This window comes from Octopus bimaculoides, chromosome 9, assembly GCF_046866305.1.
Source record: "Octopus bimaculoides isolate indiv1 chromosome 9, ASM4686630v1, whole genome shotgun sequence".
Taxonomy (NCBI): domain Eukaryota; kingdom Metazoa; phylum Mollusca; class Cephalopoda; order Octopoda; family Octopodidae; genus Octopus; species Octopus bimaculoides.
This window is the reverse complement of record NC_142936.1, coordinates 91221536-91244757: the sequence shown is the minus strand read 5'-3', so window position 1 is coordinate 91244757 and position 23222 is coordinate 91221536. Positions and strand designations below refer to the sequence as shown.

The following is a 23222-nucleotide window of genomic DNA, read 5'->3' as shown; positions in this document are numbered from 1 at the left end:
GGTGGGAATCGAAACCATGATCCTACGACCGCGATTCCGCTGCCCTAACCACTAGGCCATTGTGCCTCCACACTAACTTACCGATACCTAAAAAGTAAATACATACTCCACACATATACCTGAATATGTTACAAATATACACGAAACTACGTCTTATCCAAAATACAGAACATCAGGATGTTTGAGTGAGTGTATATGTGTGAGAGGCGGTGTGGTGGGGAGGTGATGTGTAGCAACACGAATACCTACAAAATCGATACATCACCTCAACCCGAACGTACACTCCTTTTCCAATCACTAAGCACCCCACTGACAGTATCGATTGGGCGCCGCTCATTCCGAGAGCTGAGAGAATTTACCATGTACAGGACGGCAGCAAGTATGCCAGGAACGTTGCTACTGCAACAATAACAACAGCACTATGGAAGCTTATATGGTGGGTGTAGATCGTGTAGATCATGTATATATATATATATATATATATATATATATATATATATATATATATATATATATATATATATATATATATACGTACGTATGTATGTAGGGATAAGCATACGCACAAACATTACATATTAATTTGATACAAAAAAACTTTCGGTTTTTTGGTATTTTAAACTTATTTTCGAACAAACATTTATGTAACTATGTTCCTGGATTGAAATGTAGATTTCGGTTTATTGATTTATGCTAAGAGTTTTGTCTTCAGTGATTATTCTTTATTTATTTAGTTATTTTGCTTGTTTTTTTTTTTTAATTTTCCGTTGTCAAATTAAAGAAAGAAGAAATAGTAAGTTCGAGCGATTTTATGGTCCGAGTTCAGAATAGAACATAAAGTAGCGAAAGCTGCTCGCAATATTTACCAAGCAAGCCATAAGGTGACGAGCGGGCAGAATCGTTAGCACGCCGGGCGGAATGCTCAGCGGCATTTCGTCCGGCTTTACGTTCAGGGTTCAAATTCCCTCGGGGTTGATTAAAACGTACCAGTTGAAAACAGGGGTCGATTCAAACGACTTAATCCCTTCCCGAAAATAGCGGCCTTGTGCCAAAATTTGAAATCACTATTCCCAAAGCAAAAGGCAGCCATTCGTCCGTCTTTATGCTTTAGGTTCAAATTTTGGCGAGGGCAACTTCTGTAGATTTTGCTTATGCTCATTCGGTTAACAAAATTTATTCTGAACTGAGACACATTGCTTTAAAGTTAATGATGAAAAAAACCTAAACATAAAGAAAAAAAAAAAGCGCTATGATTCAAAAAAGTAAAATGTAAGCAAGATATTTAATCACTGAGAGTACACAACTAAGCGAGAGGTACTCACACGCAATGACAAAGGTGCGGGCGGGCGCATACAGACACTGACAAGGAAGAGTTATCTCCTCCTTTCCTTGCGAGTCGCCAAAAATTACCGCTAAGTTTTTTTTTTCTTTTTCACTAAGACGGAAATTTTAGTTAATTAAGGATTCTTTTCCCATGCCATTTAGCGCATTACTTTTTAATTTATTCTTCTGAGTTCATGACAGTGAGCAACTTGAGTTTTTCCCTCTACAAATAAAAAATATTATGCATGTTATTTATTAGAGTCTAAAAATCTTTGTAAGTCATTTTCTATATGTAAATACTATTGTCATCCGTTTCAAACAGGTTTCAGCTGACTGTTATTCTAATGAGGTACAATAAGACAGAATTATGGTCGAAGTTACCCCTCCCCTTTGACTCAGGGGTGTAGTTAGAGTGTGTGCTGCTCGGAGCAGTCCTTGAGTTTTTCGCCCTCCCTAAGGATCTCAAGCCTTATACACATAGGATTTTATAGTAGCCCCCAAAAGTGCCGTCCTCATAAAAACGTCACCCGACGTGGGCTGCACCTTCTCGTCCCCGCCTCGATACACTACTGCTTTACTCTTTTACTTGTTTCAGTAATTTGACTGCGGCCATGCTGCAGCACCACCTTTAGTCGAGTAAATCGACCCCAAGACTTATTCTTTGTAAGCCTAGTACTTATTCTATCGGTATCTTTTTTGCCGAACCGCTAAGTTACGGGGACGTAAACACACCACCATCGGTTGTCAAGCGATGTTGGGGGGACAAACACAGACACACAAACATATACACACATATACATATATATACATATATACGACGGTCTTCTTTCAGTTTCCGTCTACCAAATCCACTCACAAGGCTTCGGTCGGCCCGAGGCTATAGCAGAAGACACTTACCCAAGGTGCTACGCAGTGGGAATGAACCTGGAACCATGTGGTTGTTAAGCAAGCTACTTACCACACAGCCACTCCTACAAAAATTTTAATTTTCATTAATTTTGTAAAATTAACTTTAATTTTCATAAAATTAACTCTCCCGTTCCTGTCTAAATACACACACACATATCTGCAAGACCTTACGATTTAAAGGACGATGAACAAAACAAGATGTTTCCCATCACAACGTTGCTACCATGTGGGGGGGGGGGCAATTAAAATTTACTCTAAATTAAAGAGAAAGAGAACATCATATATGCATACAATGCATGTGCATTATATATATATATACATATATATATATATATATATTGGGTTAAAATATAAATCTGCTAATTTTACGCTAACCATCGTCATCGTAGTTGCAGCCGTCATCAGCACACTGCAGTTACTACCTCCTCTCTTCCTTCTCCCTTGACAGAAGAAGAGATACTATTATTGAAGGAGGAGTGAGTAGAGAAAAGTCGTTTTCCTTTTTGCTGCTACTAACCACACAGCAACGTGTACTACTAAATACGACTATCAATACTACAACCTGCTAGACATATCAACCAAATCTCACCACACCTTCATAAAAACAGAACGGAAGGAAATACTGAATATAGCCCTAGGTACATAAACAGGATCGCCAAGGATGAGGCGCCTTTGATAATAGGTTTGCTTTTCCAGTCTGACACATACACGCACATGAATCTACACAAATACAGCGGACAGAGAAAAGAAATAGCAGCCAAATGTGGTTCAACTCAGACCCCTGCCATCTTAGGAAAGGCGGGATTGTCGCGGTCGGAAAGCCTTTGCATATAGGCCAGTGCAAAAAAAAAAAAAAAATGCTACCTCTGTGCTAACACTAACCGCCGAGACAGAGGAACCTCTATGTGGTTGGTCGAACTCCTCCAAGTAGCAGCCAACTCACCATTGACTCATAACAAACCGTCTTAAATATATATATATATATATATATATATATATATGAGGACAATGCAGTCTTTGATATGCAACAGATGGGTTGTCACGATCGGAACGCCTATGATCATAGCTGTCGATCATGGCTGATCGGGATGAGGGAAAGAAAACACTCTTCTAAAACTAATTCCACTACTACTACCTGTTGAGGTAACCGCGCCAAACTGGGATTCTTCGTGTGTCCCTCCACTGGTAGAAATAGCAGCTAAATGTCACTCAGATCACATCCTACTGACATTAAGTAATGTAATGCTACATAGAATGCGCTGGAAGAAAAAACAGGACTTTATGGATGGAATACCTTTGCGAACATCTGTTCGATTAGAGTTGAATTGGCGCTAAAGAAAACCCTTACAAACATCACTGTTAATGAGCTTTACGTGGGTATTTCACTTGCTAGAAACAGCAGCCAAGTCTCTTTCGAACCACGCTTTAATGTCTTAAAAAGTGAAGAACATGTTGGATAATGTACTCCTGGATAAATTATCTGAAAATAAGACGGGATGGTCATAGTTAGGACACTTTAATCATGGGTCTGCTGGATCAGGGATGACCTTAAACATCAATAATAGATCGATAATGATACCTCTACGCAGCCATTCGATTTGTTGGAAAGGAGCAAATCTCCCTCAAATCACATATTGGTAATAAAGTTTAAGATACTCTTAAAATATGAAGTGGTCACGGCTGGGATTTCTGTGATCATAGGTCTGCAAATAACTATTAAACGCTACTAGTACAACTGACTCTACTAAACTGCTGTTACACAGACATCATCAGCACAGCAGCAACTTCAGCTTCGGCTACGAATTCATTGCCGCTGTTGCTGGACTTTAACCGCTAAAAACTGCACATTTCAAACCATTGACTCGCAGGCTTACGAATATAAGATCTTTATCTTCTACGTGCCTCAGCCATTTGACTACGGCCATGCTGGGGCACCACCCCGAACATTTTTTTTTAGTCGAATGAAACAACCCCAGTACTTATTTATTTTTAAAATCTAGTACTCATTCTATCGGGTACTTTCGCCGAACCGCTAAGTTACGGGGGGCTAAACACGCCAACACCGGTTGTCAAGTGGTGTGTGGGGGTGCAAACACTGACACAAAGATATACATACATACATACATACATATACGATGTGCTTCTTTCAGATTCCATATTCAAATCCACTCACAAGGCTTTGGTCGGCTCGAGGCCATAGAAGACGCCCAAGGTACCATGGAGTGGGACTGAACCCGCAACCATTTCTTAACACATAGCTACGCCTGCACCTTCTTTTTTTTTTTTTTCTTAACAGCTTAGTAAGACGAGGGTAGCAATCATGACACTTTTAGGGAATCCGAGACTGATTGGGAGGAACTAATTTTCATATGAAAGACCTACGTCGAATGGTTACAGCAGACGCTGTAGTAGTTGTGGTAGGGGTAGGGCCATTCATGGATTAGAATCGGTAGAGCACTGAACCCCCCCCCCCCAAATGCCTGATGGTACGGCAATAGACTAAGTTTTTCATCCTTCTGAGGTCGATAAAATACAATGCCGGTCATGAACAGACGCAATCCAATCACAAAAAACTCTCCCTCCGCTCCTCTCAAAATATCTTGTCTTAGGCTTATGTTTGGAATTATTATTATGTATTTCTTTATTGCCCACAGGGGGCTAAACATAGAGGGGGACAAATAAGAGCAGATAAAGGGATTAAGTCGATTACATTGACCCCAGAGCGTAACTGGTACTTATTTAATCGATCCCCGAAAGGATGAAAGGCCGAGTCGACCTCAGAATTGGAACCTAGAACGTAACGGTAGACGAAATACCGCAAGGCATTTCACCTGGCCAGGAGGGAACACACACACGACGAGCTTCATTTAGGTTTCCATCTACTAAATCCATTCACAAGGTTTTGGATAGCCCGGGGCTATAATAGAAGACACTTGCCCAAGGTACTACCACACAGTGAAACTGAAACCGCAACCATGGGGTTGGGGAGCAAGCTTCGTACCACAGCATTGCGAAAAATAAAATGACTTTTTCTTTCGCTGAACGTTTGGTTGAGTGAGTGCAACAGTATCTATTATTCCGGTGGCTATCGACACATTTCAGTCGATAACAAGCTGTTCACTGGTCACACACGACTGCAGCAGCTGTTTGGAGACAGAACTATTTTCTTCAAACAGCTGCAGCAGATGTTAAGTGGCCGCACTACTTTCTCCAAACTACAGCAGCTGTTCACACAGAGACAAACGCACTATTTTCGTTACCGACAACAATAAGAAGTGCTGCTGCCTCGCTAAAACATATCTTCAACATGTTTCAAACACTTCCTTCCTTCTAACTAACTGCCAATTTCTATCGACAACTCCGAAAGAATCTGATAGTGCTGTTTATATCATATTACGTTCTTTTGTTTGTTGTTGTTTTATCTGTGCCCTACTAACATCACTCCCCACCCCTGTCTACACTCCAACCATCAACATATTACGTGCCACTCTTTATTCAGTTTGTTTACTAGATTATCTGCTTCAGTGTTCAATTTCAGAGACTAGAGAAATATTTCTATATATACCTTCCTTTACTTTTTCAGACCTTGCTGGAGATATCACTTTGAAGGGATTAGTCGAACAATTCGCCCCAGTACTTATTTTAAAGTCACTTTTGCCGAGCCACCGGTTGTCAAGGGGAGATGAGATACAAATACAAAACACACACACACACACACACACACACACGCACGCACAACGGGATTCTTACAGTTTCCATTTACTAAATCTAGTCTAAAAGCTTTGGTCAACCAGGACCAATACAAAAAGACACTGACGCAGTAGGATTGAACGCGGAACGGTGTGGTTGGGAAGCAAACTTCTTACCACACAGCTACATCTCAAAAGATAAACGAATAAATATGGATGTTAAAAAAAACAAAAAACCCGTTCCCTTGGAAGATCTGAACAGAAATGGAGAAGACAGCTTCGTTTTTCACTCGTAAGCTTATCGAATACTAAATAAAATATTTAATAAGATGTGCTGTAAAATATAAACAGATATTTTCGTAGTCATTTTTTAGCCTCTTGTCGACCCCAGTCTAGCAATACCAATGACCAAAGACGTTCTAGTCATGACCATTCCGCCTCTTCTTCAGACGTAGTATATCTTTGACTGCCATCTTTAATGTCTGATTTTTTTCTTCCTGTCTCTAAAACAGTAGGATAGATTTGAAAGAAATTTTACTGCTATTTCTAGCAGATCTAGTGAGAACTTAGAGACTGCTTCATTTCTCATGTAGTACATGTCTTGAAGTAATGTTTGATATCAGCTAATATAGAATAATTAAAAATCCACACAAAATTCGAAAAACTGTAAAGCCTGTTGAAATGGCAACCAAACCTCAATTAGATTACACATTATAACCTCAAACAAACAAACAAAAATGACAAAATATATTCTTTTCTACTGTAGGCAGAAAGCCCGAAATAAAATATATTTGAAACAAAATGGTGCTGTTGTGGTTGGAAGACTTTTGATTAAAAGTCTACAGGACCAAGGGCCAAACAATAAGAAGCGGTGTACAGCTTCCTAGTACGTGGGATTTGAAATCAGAACATAATCTTATCCGCTGAACTCCAGCAAACATGCATTTTCTTCCACTTCGCCCTATTTTATTTATTCTCCCTAAATCTGCAACAATAACGATGGAGTTACCTCCCTTGTATTGACTATAGTCTGAAAGGGACATTGACACCATCCCTAAAATAGGACAGACACCCTCATGCACACGTGCATTTTCTCTCACGCTCTCCCTCCCTCTCCTGTCGTTTTCTCTCTCCCTCACCGTCTCTATCGCTCTCTCTCTCTCTCTCTAACATACCCAGGTACTGAAATAGAATTTCAGATTTTATGAACCAAAAAAAAAAAAAAATGTACAAGCGGCCCTGCGGGGGCGAACGAAATTTGGATCACATGAACTGCCACGGTTAATAAAATTTGTTTTGTCCGCCACTACCTCTTCACAACCGGTGTCGGTGTGTTTACGTCCCCGTAATTTAGCGGTTCAATAAAGAGACCAATAGACTAAGCACCAGGCTTTTACAAAAATAAATAACTATAGGGTCGATTGAGTCATCTAAAAGAATTCTTTAAGGCGGTGCCCCAGCATGGCCGCCGTCTCATGATTGAAACAAGTAATAGGTGGAAGACAGAAGACTACGGGGCGGGGCGGGGCGGGGGCTGAATCGTTAGCACGCCGGACAAAATGCTTAGCAGCATTTCTTCCGTCTCTTTATACTCGCTGAGATCAAATCCCGCAGAAGTCGACTTGGCTTTTCATCCTTTCGGAGTCAATAAATTAAGGACCAGCCGAGCAATGGGGTTGATGTAATCGACTCAAACCCTCCCTTCAAAATAGCTGGTCTTCAGCCAAAATTTGAAACAATTAATACAAAGGAAGAGGGCAAAGAATTTCAGAAATATTTAGGGAAGGAATCCTGCCATTTTTCAAACTGAGAGCCACTGACCTCACGTAATGAATTGAAACGCGGCATAAAGTTTGTTGATGCAGCAAGCTTCGATCTTCCTCACTCCCCGGACAAACGCCGTCCATAGCAAGCAGACGGCGGCAGACCTAAAGATGTACAACATCTCAGAATATTATCAAAACACTTATCTCTCCAATTCAGTCCAGACAAACACATATATTTATATCCACAAAAACAGTAGCCTGCGGTATTATTAACATCACTGTGCTGGAATGGACGCCGCCCAATGATAAGAAAAAAAGAAACGGCAACTGTTGCGATCAGATCACGTTTACCTGGCTCGCCTCCGTTCCACCACTAACCACCAAAATCTTACAGACAAACAGAACTGAGAATCAACAATTTTTTTGTTTTGTTTTGTTTCTAATGTATTGAGTTATCAGACAAATTCCTTCGTTTTTTTTTCTTCTTTATATCTTAGAAAAAATATTTTTAATCAAGGTTTTTCTTTTTTTGTAGCTCTAATTTTTTCTCTTCAACCATCTTTTGCTTATGGACCCCTTTAATTCCCATTTTGCTCAGGTAGACCCTCACAGCCACTAGATGTCTAAAAAAAAGCACCACTCTTTTTTTAACTCTTAAATATCGAAAAGGAATTATATAAACAACTGTTAAAATATTTTGTGTGATGTAGAAGTAGAAGCAATCTATTAATAACAAAATCTTATATGGATCCCCAAAGGCCATACGGATTCTGGTTGAGAATCATTGCACTACAACCATTGTTTATATTGGGTTGGTGCATAATTATTGCAGCTTTTTTTCAACAAATTTTATTCAACAAAAACAATAACATGTAATAAAACCATCTTTAAATGATTATTCCGGAGCATATTCACCATCTACTTCAATTACTGCTTCCCATTTGCTTGGCAGACGATAAGACCGTCATTTAAAGATGTTTTTGTTAGGTATTGTTATTGTTTTTGTTGAATAAAATTTGTTGAAAAAAAAAAAAAAGCCGCGATAATTATGCACCAACCGAATATCTTTTGAAATTTGAATAAATTTTCCCTCTTTTCAAACATATGATGATAGAAAGCAAAGTAGAAAGAAGAAAAAAATGAATGAATTTATCAGACACCTCACTAATTGCTGTGTAGAAATTTGCTGTATGCTCAACATAATATCTGGATCGCTCACAGCACCGAAATGCCGCACATCTCAAAAGTTACAACTAGTGTATTAAATGGTTTTATTATTTTGTTGTCTTCAGATAAAAGGAGACGTATGAGAAATCATTTTGAAATGTAGAAATGGTGCAAGCCACGAGAAAATTAAAAGAGTTACGTATGGCTTTACTGTGGTCCGTCATTCTTACTAAACATAGCAGTTAAAAATCTCCATAAATCATAACCTACTGTCTTAAAAATGAAAGAACACGTTGGAGCATGCAGATGTATTCTGAAAATAAGGTAGGATTGCCATAACTAGAGTGTCTTTGACAAAAGGTCTGCAGATCTGGAATCAAATACTAACAGCATGTGTGTACAAACATAGAAATGGCAGGAGAGAATACAACTTGTCCAAAGAATCACACTACATTCTATACAATTCGTTAATTTATGCCACAGTATGCAATATGGTTTCCATTTTGTAAGTGACCAGCACAGAAAAAAAAACTTGAAATGTCTGCAGTCATGTTTTGGATTGTTGTATGTAGTGTATCCATCCCTCATCCATCAGATGAGAGCATTGGAAGACGTCAGTAATGCTTCCTCTCTTCTACACCACTTCTCTCTCCTTACGCTTTACAGGAACCAGAGATCAAAGAGAAGCAGTTATAGTATGGAGACATGCGCTGTAACAGCGCGTCGCTGCATCCACCATTTGTTGGTGATTCCCTGCTGCTGGCGGATGACACCTTTGCACTACCCTCCAAACCATGGGTCTGTTTGGGTAGTCGTTACTGATGAGGGTTTTAAAAGGTCGGAGTGGAAACCCGACCCCAGCCTTTTTTAGTCGCCTTTTTGGACATAGACTAAAGTGTAAACCAGTCATAGGCGAACTGCGGCCCGCACGACTTTCTGAATGGCACGCCTAACGAAAAGTGCGGCCCGTTTCTCGAAAGGCACAACAATGGTTTCACGTTGTCTTCTGCCCGTTTCTTTGCAGTTTCCTTTGCTAGTCTCCAGGTCTCTCCCGACGTTACTTATGAGGCACAAGGCCTAATTAAGCAGCGAGGAGGGAGGCGGCTAGTTCACGTGACATCAGAGCCTTGTACACACATTGGTGGGATTGTGTGACACGTCTAAGAGCTAATCAACAAATCTGCCGTAATGTTAGCTCAAAAGAGGTCAATGACTTGCAGGTCACACAATTACCGCCTTAAAGAGGAGTTTAATAATTGTTGATAGGCACAGGTAAGAAACTCGTTTGGCAACCACGTGGTTTCCGGTTCGGTCCTAATGTGCGGCACTCTCTTCTATTATGGTTTGTTGAGTAAATTTAGCAAATGGAAGCTGCGTGAAAGCCCGTCGTATAGACGTATAGATGCGAGTGCGTGTGAGCGCGTTAGTCCGCCATCACCGTTTAAATAAGTTACCAGGTTTAAAAGAAGACATTGATACAAATAATTCTGTCTACTATAGGCACAAATGGCCTGACATTTTGGGAGAAGAGATTACGTCGATTACATTGACCCCCAGTGCCTAACTGGTACATAACTTACCGACCCCGAAAGGATGAAAGGCAAAGTCGACCTCGGCGGAGTTTGAACTCAAGAACGTGAAGACTTTGTTACTAGTAATAACGACAGCAGCGTTTCTCTCTCTTTTTTCCCCCCGAGTTCAAATCCAACTGGGAATAAGACTTTGCTGTTGTTGTTGCTGTTATTTTCTTAAACCTTATATGTCTGCCTCCGCTCGAATATGTCTAAACAAAAAAGGTTCAAGGGCTACATTCCCCGCTTTTTATACATTGACCAATGTGTTGTTGTTATTATTATTATTATTATTATTATTAAAGGTAGTCGGGTATGATTTTTATATTTTTTGCCGGCCGAACGATCGACGAGTCCAGGGCTTACTCACGGCGACTCCGAAGACCGCCACACGTTCGATCTCTATTAACATTTTTGTCTTTTTATCCTGTGTCAGGACAAAAAGGAAAGACCGAATGTACCAGTAACACACTGGGCACTACTTAAATACAGAGGTCCCGTAGAGTTAGGGTTAGGGTTAGTTTTTAGGGACCTCTGTATTGAAGTAGTACCATACACTGGTCATCATCATCATACACACACACACATGTACACATACACACATATACATACATGTACATATTTATGTATACACACACACACACGAAAATCTGCTAGAAACAGCACTCAAAGTCCTGTTAGTTAATACTTTATCATCTTTAAAAATATGGAAGGACACATTGAATAACGTTGTCCAGGATGCACTTACACAGTTTGACAATGAAAAAAATTTTTTTTTTAAACAGGTTAGGACGTCTTTCACCATAGGCCCGATGGTTTAGGACTAATATAAGCTAAATAATAATGGCAAGTAGCCCCTTGCCCGGCAACACAGCTCCCTAAACCGAACTGAACCTTCACAAAGCATTCTAATTTGTAGTCGCCGCCGCTGCTACCATCTTCAACACCATCACAACTACTACTACTACTACTACTACTAGTCTACCTCTTACTACTATCACGAAAACCACTACCACCATCACTACCAGCAGCAGCAGCAGCGGCGGCAGAAACAGCAGCAGCAGCACCACTGCTACCTCAACTACAAATGCCATCAGCAGCAATATCACCAACTGCACCACCACCAGCATCACTACCATTTTGCTGTGTCTCAAAGTGATAGAATCAGAGAGAGAGAGAGAGAGAGAGAGAGGAGAGAGAGAGAGAGAGAGAAAGGGGAGAGAGAGAGAGGAGAGAGGAGAGAGAGAGAGAGAGAGAGGAGAGAGGAGAGAGAGAGGAGAGAGAGAGGGAGGAGGAAACAAAGATGTGTGTGTGTCCGTCCTTACCTGATATTTGTCCAGTGTCCGGACGGCATGCAGCTGTCCAAGACAGGACGACAGGAGTACATAATAGTTCTTATAACACAGCTGCCGGGTTTGATGTCCAAGAAACAGACAGGCGACACGTAAACAAGGTGAAAACCACATTCAAAAATGGTTTCGACAACGGAATCAAAATTTTACGTCTTACACTGCGTTTGACTGGTGTGTGTGCGTGCGCGCGCGTTCAAGTCTTGTGGCTTTGTATTTCGAGACGAGATCACGAACACACACACACACACACACACGCACGGAGAGAGAAAGAGAGAGAGGTGATTACAAATGAGAGAAAATGTACTCAGTACATGTACTTATTATTCACTCAGTCGTCACTCAACGATTTCCACCATGTGCAATCTTTCGGATGATATAGCGAGCGCGTGTGACGGTGTGTGTGTGTGTGTGTGTGTGTGTGTGTGTGTGTGTGTGTGTGTGTGTAGTTGAGGTCATAAGAATTTACAAACTTCGGAAAGAACATGAAATAATTCTATTTTGTCCCAGCATTGTGAAAATGACGAATGTTTCGCTGGTTTCAATGCTATGTTCGTTCAATAAATGTTACAGAAATCACCCTTGTCCCACGGACATATTTATCTCTCTCTCTCTCCCACTCATTACTATGGAAATCGGAGAGAAACGTCGCAGGTCCTTTGATATATGAAATGGAAAAACCTAATTACATACACGCAGCAATCCAAACCTCAACAGTTTGGAAATAACCGAGACCCAGCATATAAATACCATGCCTAAATACAACCCTCCCTTTTTCATAACATGTCCAGAAAAACTATTGGACCAATATATTGCTTTCAAATTTTGGTACAAGGCCAGCAAGTTCTGGGAAGGGGTTAAGTCGATTATATCGACCCCAGTGCTCAACTGGTACTTATTTTACTGACCTCGGAAAGATGAAAGGCAAAATCGACCTCAGCGGAACTTGAACCCAAAACGTAAAGACGGACGAAGTGCTGCTCGGCTTTTTGCCCGGCGTGCTAACGACTCTGCCAGCTCGTCGCGGTATTGTCCCAATATATTCTTTTCTACTCTAGGTACAAGGCCGAAAATTTGGGGGGGAGGGGGTCAGTCGATTAGATCGCCCCCAGTGTGTAACTGGTACTTAATTTATCGACCCCAAAAGGATGAAAGGCAAAGTCGACCTCGGCGGAATTTGAACTCAGAATGTAACGGCAGACTGCTAACGTTTCTGCTAGCTCGCCGCCTTATTGTCCCAATATATTAAAAAGGTTCATGAAATACTTCAATTTTGCTCTACCAATTATTCTCTGCATATGTGGTCAGTACTATTTCACACTGTATGTTGTACTAACTAACGATTATAGCAACAGATATAGCGAATATTTGACTGTGTTTTGTACCATATCTTTTACTTGTTTCACTCATTTGCACTTCTACCCTAGTATGTTTTTTCTTAAAACCTGGTATTATTCTGGGGTGGGACAAAGACTAATACACACACACACATACACACACAAAGAGATTTCTGACAGGCTTCTACACAGTTTCAGCCTACCAAATTCACTTACAAAGCATTGGTTGGTCAGGGATTTGCCGAAGGAGCCGCGCAGTGGAACTGAACCCGAATCCAAGTGGCTGCAAAGGGGGCTTCTTAACCACACAGGCATGCCTGCGACTACACACAAACACACACACACACACACATGCGAGAAGCATTTAAATATAGTTTGTACTACAATTATAATGATACAAGCGACCAGTATTGAAATGTATTATCGTACTGCTAACATATCAACAGATATGTGGTTATTGTTGTTACTACTACTACTACTACTACTACTACTACTACTGCTGCTGCTGCTGCTGCTGCTGCTGCTGCTTATATTTCTATATGTAGTGAGTATTTAAATGTAATACTAAGCCTACTATTACATCTACATATGTGGTCAGTAATTGTATTTTGTGCTGTTAAGTATTACTTCCATTAATGTCTGTCTAAAATGTATATGCATGCATACATACATGTGTGTGTGTATGTTGCCATCTGCCCCTGTGTGTAAGTGATTATTTCTTTACAAATTGTCCTCAGAAGAGCAGTATATATTTTGTGTTATTAACCCTCATAGACATACATACATACATGAAGTATATTGTGTTGCTATGCTACAGCGATTTTATTGCATTCCATTGCTACATACTCCATAGCTCGCCCAACGTATTTGAGACGTTCGATAACAGCCGCGGCAATGTCTGAAGAAAACCGAATAACTCGATAAAAACCCCAAATCAGTTGAAACACACTGCGTTCACGTTTAGGACAGGAATTTCATAGTGTAATTTAGCCAGTACAACTAATCCTACACACGTCAGTTCACAAGGTCTTGTCGTGAGAATAAACGTGTAGTACATCGTCTGAGAATGTTGCATAGGTGAGATTAGTGACTTCTTCAGGCAGAGATTCATGTCAGAAATGGGAAATAGCTGAGCAGATGATGCAATATTAACGGAACGAGGCCAGCACTTTATGTGCATGCATGCATGCATACATACATACAAACATGGGTGTGAGTGTGTATGGTGGAAAGCAATCCTTCGCTTTTTGTACACGACGTCATTCACCCATAAAACTTTCCCTCATGACATGATAAAGAAGCTAGGCTGAAAAAAAAGGGCGGATGACGTCGTAGGCCAATACCGAAGGATAGCCATATGTATATGACGTACTGTGCCCACATGCAACTTTAAACATACGATATATATATATATATATATATATATATATATATATATATATATATATATATATATATATATATATCGTATGTTTAAAGTTGAAAAGCCAAAAGCTACATTTATCGCCCGGGAAAAATCTCATTATAGACAGATCATGTTTAAAACACACACACAATATATATAACAGAGCTATGCGAAACGAAATCGCTTCGAAAGTGATCACGAGAGAGACAGATGCAATTTCGTTTCGCCTAGCTCAGACTTGTTTCGTTTCTTTTAACAGAAAACATCTATAAGGGGAATATTTTTTTTTTCCGGCCGGGCAAAAAACTGCAGCTTCTGCATGTCAACGATACACATACGTTAAGAAAGTCATATAGATAAAAATTTTACTCTAAAGCAGCTTCGATTGCATAATTCGATATGTGTGTGTGTGATGTACTTGTAGGTCGTGATAAAGTAGAAAACTGGCGTATTTCTAACGCAGCATTCAACCCAACTCTTGGCTATTTACACTAACGAATTGAAACCTTGAGGAACATTGAAAGTCTATTGGTGCAGAAACTTCAGGTACATTACTGGTAAAAGCAATGTGTATGTGTGTGTCTTATGCAAGAAAACGAAGGATGACTTCCACAAATATTGTGGAACTTTTCACGTGGAATTTTTTAAGGGCAATTCATTAGAAACGGAGAGTTAGCGAAACGATGGTAACTAATAATAAAAAATTTGCTAAATCCATTCTTCGTCTTCCTAATTGTATCATATATTATTTAATAAGCCAACTCATCAAGTTGGTACAATCAGTTCTACCAGCCTGACGAGTTAGGTTCGTTCGAGGAGCCGAGGAAACTAAGTTGCATAGAGCGGTTTCAAAGTATTAAGTAATATAACTCCCATCGAATGTACTGAGTGGTACTCTCTTTCGTTCGTTTACCCACTCGTGAGTTTATGTGTGTGTGTGTGTGACTGAGTCGATGCTAGACTATATCCAGTTCAATGCTTCGCTGGTCCAAGTTCAAGCTCTACTGATGTCGTGGGATTATGAAAACAACATATACATAATTCACAACAAATGGTGTACACTTCGTGCAAGACTTCCGCAACCCCACCTACCAAAAAAACCACACTTAAAAAAAAAATGTTTTCGACTACGGAGAATACGAATCTGCAAATAAATTGGCAAAAATCGGCATTTTTAAATTACCACCCCACCCCACCCCCATCTCCTTCATTTTTTTTCTTTTTCCAGAATTCTTTTTTTTTTTTTCTTCTAAATATGCGGAAAAATACAGACATGATTATTCGGACAAAAATTTCAAAACATTTCTGTAGTTACGGTTAGGGTTGAGGTTGAGGTTTTAGGGTTAGGGGGGTTAGGGTTAGGGGGGTTAGGGTTAGGATTTTAGGGTTAGGGTTACTGTTGAGGAAAAAAGTAAAAATTGAAGGACTGGGGGGGGGGGGATTTTCACAACGCCGATCTTTGGCAATTTTCCGGAACCTCCGTATTCGAAAACGGGGTTGGGGGGTTGGGGGGGGGGGGGGTAGACATTAAAAAATAAACAAATTTGGCAGAAAATGAGGGGGTGTCTTTCCACACTTCGTTATTACCTAATATAATATTTACAATATATGTTACGGTGAAGGCTACGTTTAGTCAAATATTCAGAATTATGATTTTAAAAAAACAAAACAAAATTGTGCTATAGAATTAAAAAATAACAGTAATGACATGCGCTCGATATTATGATGAACACAAAGTTGTATAATAGAATTTAGTAGTGATTATTATAAACATAACAAGGATACTGAATATTTAATTCCCTGAATAATATATTCTTGGGAAAGGCGAATTGCTAGTGATAGGCATCTGACGATAAGTGTGTGTTTGCCAGCATTTTGTGCGTTGTTTAATCAGGGGTGGCTGACATGGAAACCAACTGTATATGCCCGGCCGGAAACACAAACATACAACTGCCATTCCGTGTGTGTGTATGTGCGCATGCGTGCGGATGTAGTACATGCATACAGACATAATATGAACATAAAGAGAAAAACATAAAAACGACTGAAAATTTCAGCACCCACAAACAGACAGACTAGAGCTGATTTAATCGATTCTACGAGGGAGGTTGACAGAATTGTTAGAGAGCATCGTATAGAATTCTTTGCGGTATTTGAATACCGCAAACAATATATTCGTTTCGGCTCTCTGTATCACGAGATCAAATCAAGCCGAAGTCAACTCTGCCTTATGCAGACCTTCAAGTAGATGGGCTCCACCAGGATAAAATGCCCACGACACTATAGCATCCCCAAGTCACGGCCAGGAGTTGAACTCCTTCCTTGTATATGTATGTTTTTGTTTCTTTTCTTTTTTTGTCATTATCAATAAACTGCAGAATCAGTAGCGTTATTTAGGGAGAAATAAAAATTAAAGTCAGATCGATAGCACAGGCCAGTAACGTCCACCCTGCATTGAGCATCAGTACTAGAGATGAGCGAAATACGTCCATAAATCTCACCTTTAGTCTTGTGTTCACATTATGTGATCTTTTGAGCCCTTCTGAAAAACCTGGTGTATGTACCATCAATATAAAACCATTACAACGAACTATTGCAACAGAAATTCGCTGAATGAAATCAAGAAGCTGCTGCTTCTGTCTTGTATCAAACGAGGCAACGGCCAAACTGCTTTAGGTAAGACGGTGGTCGAAGGTGCACGTACGCAAGTTATTTAGTTACATATCTTTTTGACACACTGAGTTCGAATCCAGTGTGGAGGGAATCGATTCTACTTTTTATGAGTTGATAAAATTGACTATCAGTTAAGTACTGGGAATTATCTAACGCAATAGACCCCCCCCCCCCACCGCTATCTTAAACTGCTCCCAGAAAGTTTCTACCCCCATGGTCTTGTCATACCCGTTATAATTGGCGGATTTTGGAAATTGATTAGTCCCCCACCCACCTCCACCCACCCCTAATATTAGACGCTCCAGATATAGCATTCCCTCGAATAAATAATATAAGATTTTGACTCCTACCCCCTTCTTTAACCATACTGTTATCATCAGCTGCAGCAGAAAAAGGTGTAGGAACCGGATGGACTGGTCAATGTTAAAATTTCTACTTACTGATATTATTGTGGGTTTAATGGATTAGTTACTAACATAGTACGTAGAATTACCCTAATTGATCATATTTCTCTGACAAAAAAAGAAAAAAGATCCATCATCATCACCACCATCACCACCATAACTGGGGTGGTGGATTGGCAGACTCGTTAGAGTGTTGGTCAAAATGTCTTCTGGTATTTGTTCTGGCTCTCTCCGTCCTAAGCTCAAATCCCGCTAAAGAAAATTTTGCCTTTCGTCCTTCAAGAAAATAAAGTATCCGTCAAGTGCTGTAGTCGTTATGATTGTCTGTTCCTTTCTCCCGCCTTTCATTTTACGCCACAAACAAATATCAGCAGCAGCATCACCACCACCACCACCACCATTGCTTCACCGAACACAGTATTTGAATTCACTCTCACTACATTCTTATACCATACTGCTCGTTAATCATAATCAGGGCCCCATGGAGTGAAAAACAGAACTACTATTTTGCTGCACGCTTACCCACACCGCATCAAGCCAGAATATAAAAATACTGCAAACGATAGTGGTCAGCTATTTCAGCCAGTGGTTCTCAACCGGGGTCCACATGGCCCTCGGGGGGGCCATACAAGATTTTGTTATTAAAATGTATCTGCAATAAATTGTTTATACTTCTACAAAACACAAAATATTTTTAACAATTTTTTAAAATACAATTTCTGATAATATTTAATTACAATAAGGTTTCTCTTAAACATGGAATGGCTATGAGGGTCCAGTGGAGCAAAACGGGAATTAAAGGGGTCCATAGGTAAAAGGGGGAGGGCGAGAAACCCTGATTTCAACCAAGACATTAAAACATTATTAAGCAACGAATGGATTAGAAGACATTTATGCTCAACGGACACAAGACACAGAGGACGGAGACATAGGTTGGAAACAGGTGGCCACATCTCTCCTCTACCAAAACAAAAAAGAAAAACGAAAAAAGCGACAGAGAGAAATGTGATGTCTATACGTTCATACGGAAACATAGAGGGCAAAGTGGATGTGATGGCGTTCAAGCGTTTCCTAACGAAAACGTCTGTATACAGTTGTTGCATACTTTTTACAGATTTTTAAAATGAGATTCTACAATGATGTTGTTGTGACGTTCATGCTTTTTCCAATAGGTGACACCGAAGTAGTTGGTGTACATTGACTTTTGTACTTCCGGTTGTTTTACACCTGCTACAAAATCACGGGTTTACAGTGAAGTCTGGGGGAGGGTGACGCTGATGACGTAGTGACGATCATGCCCTTTGCGAAGTGCGTAAGCGATGAAACGTCGGAGACATTGACATTCGTCATTCATAAATCACGGGTGAAGAAACATAAAATGTGTGCGTTTATGTGTGTATGCACGTTTATATATATATATATATATATATATATATATATATATATATATATGTGAGTGTGTGTGTGTGTGTGTGTGTGTGTGTGTACATATATATATAATGTATGTATGTATATATGTCTTATTTTTTACTGTTTTAGTCATTGGCTTGCGACCTTTAGTCGACCAAACTGACGCCGGTATTTCCACCACCTCCACCAAGTCTTGTATTTATTCTATCGCTCTCTTTTGCCGAACCGCTAGTTTACGGGGCCATAAAAAATAACACTGGTTGCCAAGCGTTGTGGGAGACAGACAGACATACACACACACACACACACACACACACACACACAAACACACATTATGTGTGGTAAAGATATATTTACGTACAATACAACATTAGTCACCACTACAGTGTCAGTTCAATTCATGGCAGTAGACACAAGACAATATACGGTACGGATTTTTTAACGGAAACTACAAAAATAATTGCTTTTGAATACGTATTTATAACTTATCTTTCCTTATCTTTCATATTAATCACAATGAAAGCTCACGGAGAAAGCCTCTACGCGATCGCTCGACTAGTATGAAGGCCGGATAAAGGGAAGCTACATTGAATAAAATGTTCATTACAATCTAAAACAAAACAAAAAAGACACGATGGTCATGGATGGACTATCTTTCGATCGTAGGTCTGTTTCTTTCTTATAGATTGCATAGAGTAAATTTCGCTGTCTGCGTACACGTGTAGGTTTAGTATCAAAAACTTAAGGTCTATCATTCGAAGATTACGTTTGTGCGTGCGCAGTGCGCGCGTGTATAATCTGCGCGCGCAATCTTCAAAATACCGAGCGTCAGCTATTTAAGGTATAACATGCCTGACGACACGACAGAACAATTTTTCTCCCGTTTGAATTTCCTATGTAAAACTGTTCAGTGAAGAACTAACATTTTACTTACCAACCCCACCACCATCAATTATAATAATATATAATAATTATAATAATATATAATAATTATAATAATATATAATAATATATAAGAGAGATGAGAAAAAGGGATAAACGATTATCTTATGAACTCGACTCACGCTTCGTTCACAACCCTACGTATATTGAGTTCTTACACAAGGTTATTAGTATTGCAATGCCCAACTGAAATATTATATATATTATATATATATATATATATATATATACGTATGTATGTATGTATGTATGTATGTATGTATATATATATATATATATATATATATATATATATATATATATATATATACGTATGTATGTATGTATGTATGTATATATATATATATATATATATATATATATATATATATATATATATATATACGTATGTATGTATGTATGTATGTATATATATATATATATATATATATATATATATATATATGTATGTAACACATACATACATTGTGTGTGTGTACGTACACACAAAATTTGTCTCAAATATAACACACACACACACACACACACACACATTCAGTTATATTACGTTACACTATATCATATCATATATTACAATCCAGAGATACACATGCGCGGTGTGTACACGAAACCAGAATTACCTACGGCGCATATAATGTTAAACCCCACCCCACCCCAATGGACATTACAACGAACGATACAATTGAAGGAATCAACGAAACGAACCTTGGAGTACCAAAGCTTCCTCATGGTTTGTCTGAATCCGTAGGGAATCATAACATCGGCCATCGCTTGTGGAGAAAGGCACAAGATGTGGAATGGAATTGTTGTTCCGTGTTGTTTTTCTTAATCGAAGTCGAGGAATGCAATGCAATATATATATATATATATATATATATATATATATATATATATAGGGGAGCCGGGGATTAGAAAGAAAAAAAAGAAACTTCCAAAACGGTAGATCTATGTAGACTCTGGCTGGTGTAGCTATGGTGAACAGCTGAGGTGAGATTTATATCGAAAGCTGTAATTCTGTCGGCGGTGCCGGCACCTACAGAGCATACAATCAGCAACAGCAACAAACGTCGAAGTCCCTCCACCAGTACAACCCACACCCACGCTCCATCCTCCCATCCATCTATCTATCTCTGATAAAACACACCGCTACGCATCGTATCACACCATATCTTCCATCATCATCAGCACCGTCGTCACGATCGCAACCACTAGCGCACTCAGTCACTCACTCACTGAAGCACTTGCTTGCTGCTAACGCGCGCATTCCGAGGATTCTGCAGCAGGAAGAGGAGGCGAAGTAATAACAATGAAAGAGCCGTCGTTTCTGTGACCTAGATTTCGTTATCACATGACACAGTCATGTGGTAGTTTTGTTTACTTCCGGTGTATCATCTTGACGCAGTGCTGCTGACTCTCTCTGCGAAATCACTTCTTCCATGACAACCAGCGAATCTACGTCCATGTTTCCACCTAGAAACTTTTAGCAGCACATACTACTACTACTACTACTACTACTACTACTACTACATCTTTACTTCTTGTCCTTCAAATGCTTAATTTTTTTTTACTTGTATCGTTATTCCCTAATCCTTTTTTTTTTTGCATTGTCTCTAATGTGGCCCCTTGTGGCCAATAAAGCTAACAGCAAAAACCCACCACCATCACCACCACCACTTCTGCTGCTACAGTGCACGTGTGATATCACCAGATATACGCAACTCCTCTTATACTTTATTACATATCTAGGTGAGCTGCTGCTACTACTACTATTCCAAAAACAATAACAACAGATACTTCAATTACGTATGCAATGCATCTGTCTGAAGCTACTACCAGTAGCAACGAGGATGCAGCGAACGCTTTAGAAAACACAAAATAGCTATTCGGCAACTAGTCGACATAGAAGACAAGTTTCGATCCTTTCTTATGAGCTTCATAGTATTTGGGAAAAGTGCGAATACTACAGCATTACATCTTCCCCTTGTCGTATTCTCTCTCCGTGTGTAACTCCTAACTCCGCCCATTTATAAAGGAATTTTTTATTATTTTATATAGTTATAGGGAGAGGTGCAAACGGCAACTATAAGACTTACAGGCCCTGAATGTATACTGACATGTGATGATAGGTAATCCAGCCATACCCATATTTTTTTAAAGCATAATGTAGCTAGGACTACGTTATCGTGTATGTCCTTCCCTTTTCATGACGGCGTAGATGTAAGAGACGTTTGGGTGATATTTCTAGCAGATCGACAGACCACGTAAAGTCGTATAGAAACATGTAAGGTCTTTGTTGCTCTCGGTAAAATATGATGAAAGAATGATCAGAAGTGTAGAAATGACGTTGGTAGCCATGCAACCGGCTTCTTTGCCTCTACATTACATCGTTGTCACACTTCAGTCACAAGACCGCCACACCGCTTTTAAGGAATCGAAATTTACCAAACTTTGGTGATGTTCATGTCTTTCCTAAGAACATTCGTAAGAACGTAGAGACAACGACGGGAGCCTTCTGATAGAAATTTAGGTTGAATCACTCCGTTGACAAGAAATAGTAGCCAAAACCCGTTAAAACTACTCTTTACTGTCTTAAAACAATGAAAACATATCGGTTAATACATAAATACAACATGGTCACCGCTGGAATCTCATAGATTTGCTCAATCAAGGCTGACTCGGGGAGGGGTAAATAGCGACAATCACCTAATCCAGCTCAGCTCAACAAATAACCAACACAACAGCATATTACAATTCGCTAATACGCTCTTTTTCACACATACATTGAATCTCTCTCTCTCTCCACCTATCAACACACACACACACACAGAATCCAATTTCCGCTTATGCTTAGTAAGAAGGGAGATAATCCGTAAATCTTATTCGTAGGCATATAGCTCTCTACTTCCGTTTTATTTTTAGCACGATTTCTAACGCCTCGTAAACAAGATATTTTTCTCGCAAGTAACAACAGCTCAACCCCCCCCCCCCCTCTATCCGAGAAACAAAATCTTTAGCGGTATTTCTTCCGGCACTTTACGCTCTGAGCTCAAATCCCACCGAAATCGACTTTCCTTTTCACCCTTTCGAGGTCGATAAAATAAAGTACCAGTCAAATTATATTATAATCAACTATTCCCCTGCAGCAAATGTCTGGTCTTCGACGTATATTAGAAGCATTATAATGTCAGCTAATGTCTCTATGCTCATTATACGTTATTACACACACACACACACAAACACACACACACAAACACACGTACACACGCAATATGGCTAC

At 39.6% G+C, this 23222-nt stretch overlaps 1 protein-coding gene across 4 annotated transcripts in view; it reads right to left on the bottom strand.

Moving 5' to 3' along the window:
• Positions 1-23222, bottom strand: part of LOC106877655 (uncharacterized) — a 135052-nt gene that overhangs the window by 51400 nt on the left and 60430 nt on the right. Inside the window, exon 1 of one of the 4 annotated variants that reach the window (XM_089358030.1) lies at positions 20651-20773. The exons of 2 other annotated variants lie outside the window; for them this stretch is intronic. In XM_089358030.1, coding sequence (XP_089214156.1) covers positions 20651-20713 — 63 coding nt within the window. In that variant the 5' untranslated portion in view covers positions 20714-20773. Of the gene's footprint in view, positions 1-11750; positions 11942-20650; positions 20774-23222 lie in introns of those variants that run through there. One more of the 4 variants, XM_089358029.1, reaches the window with a different exon arrangement.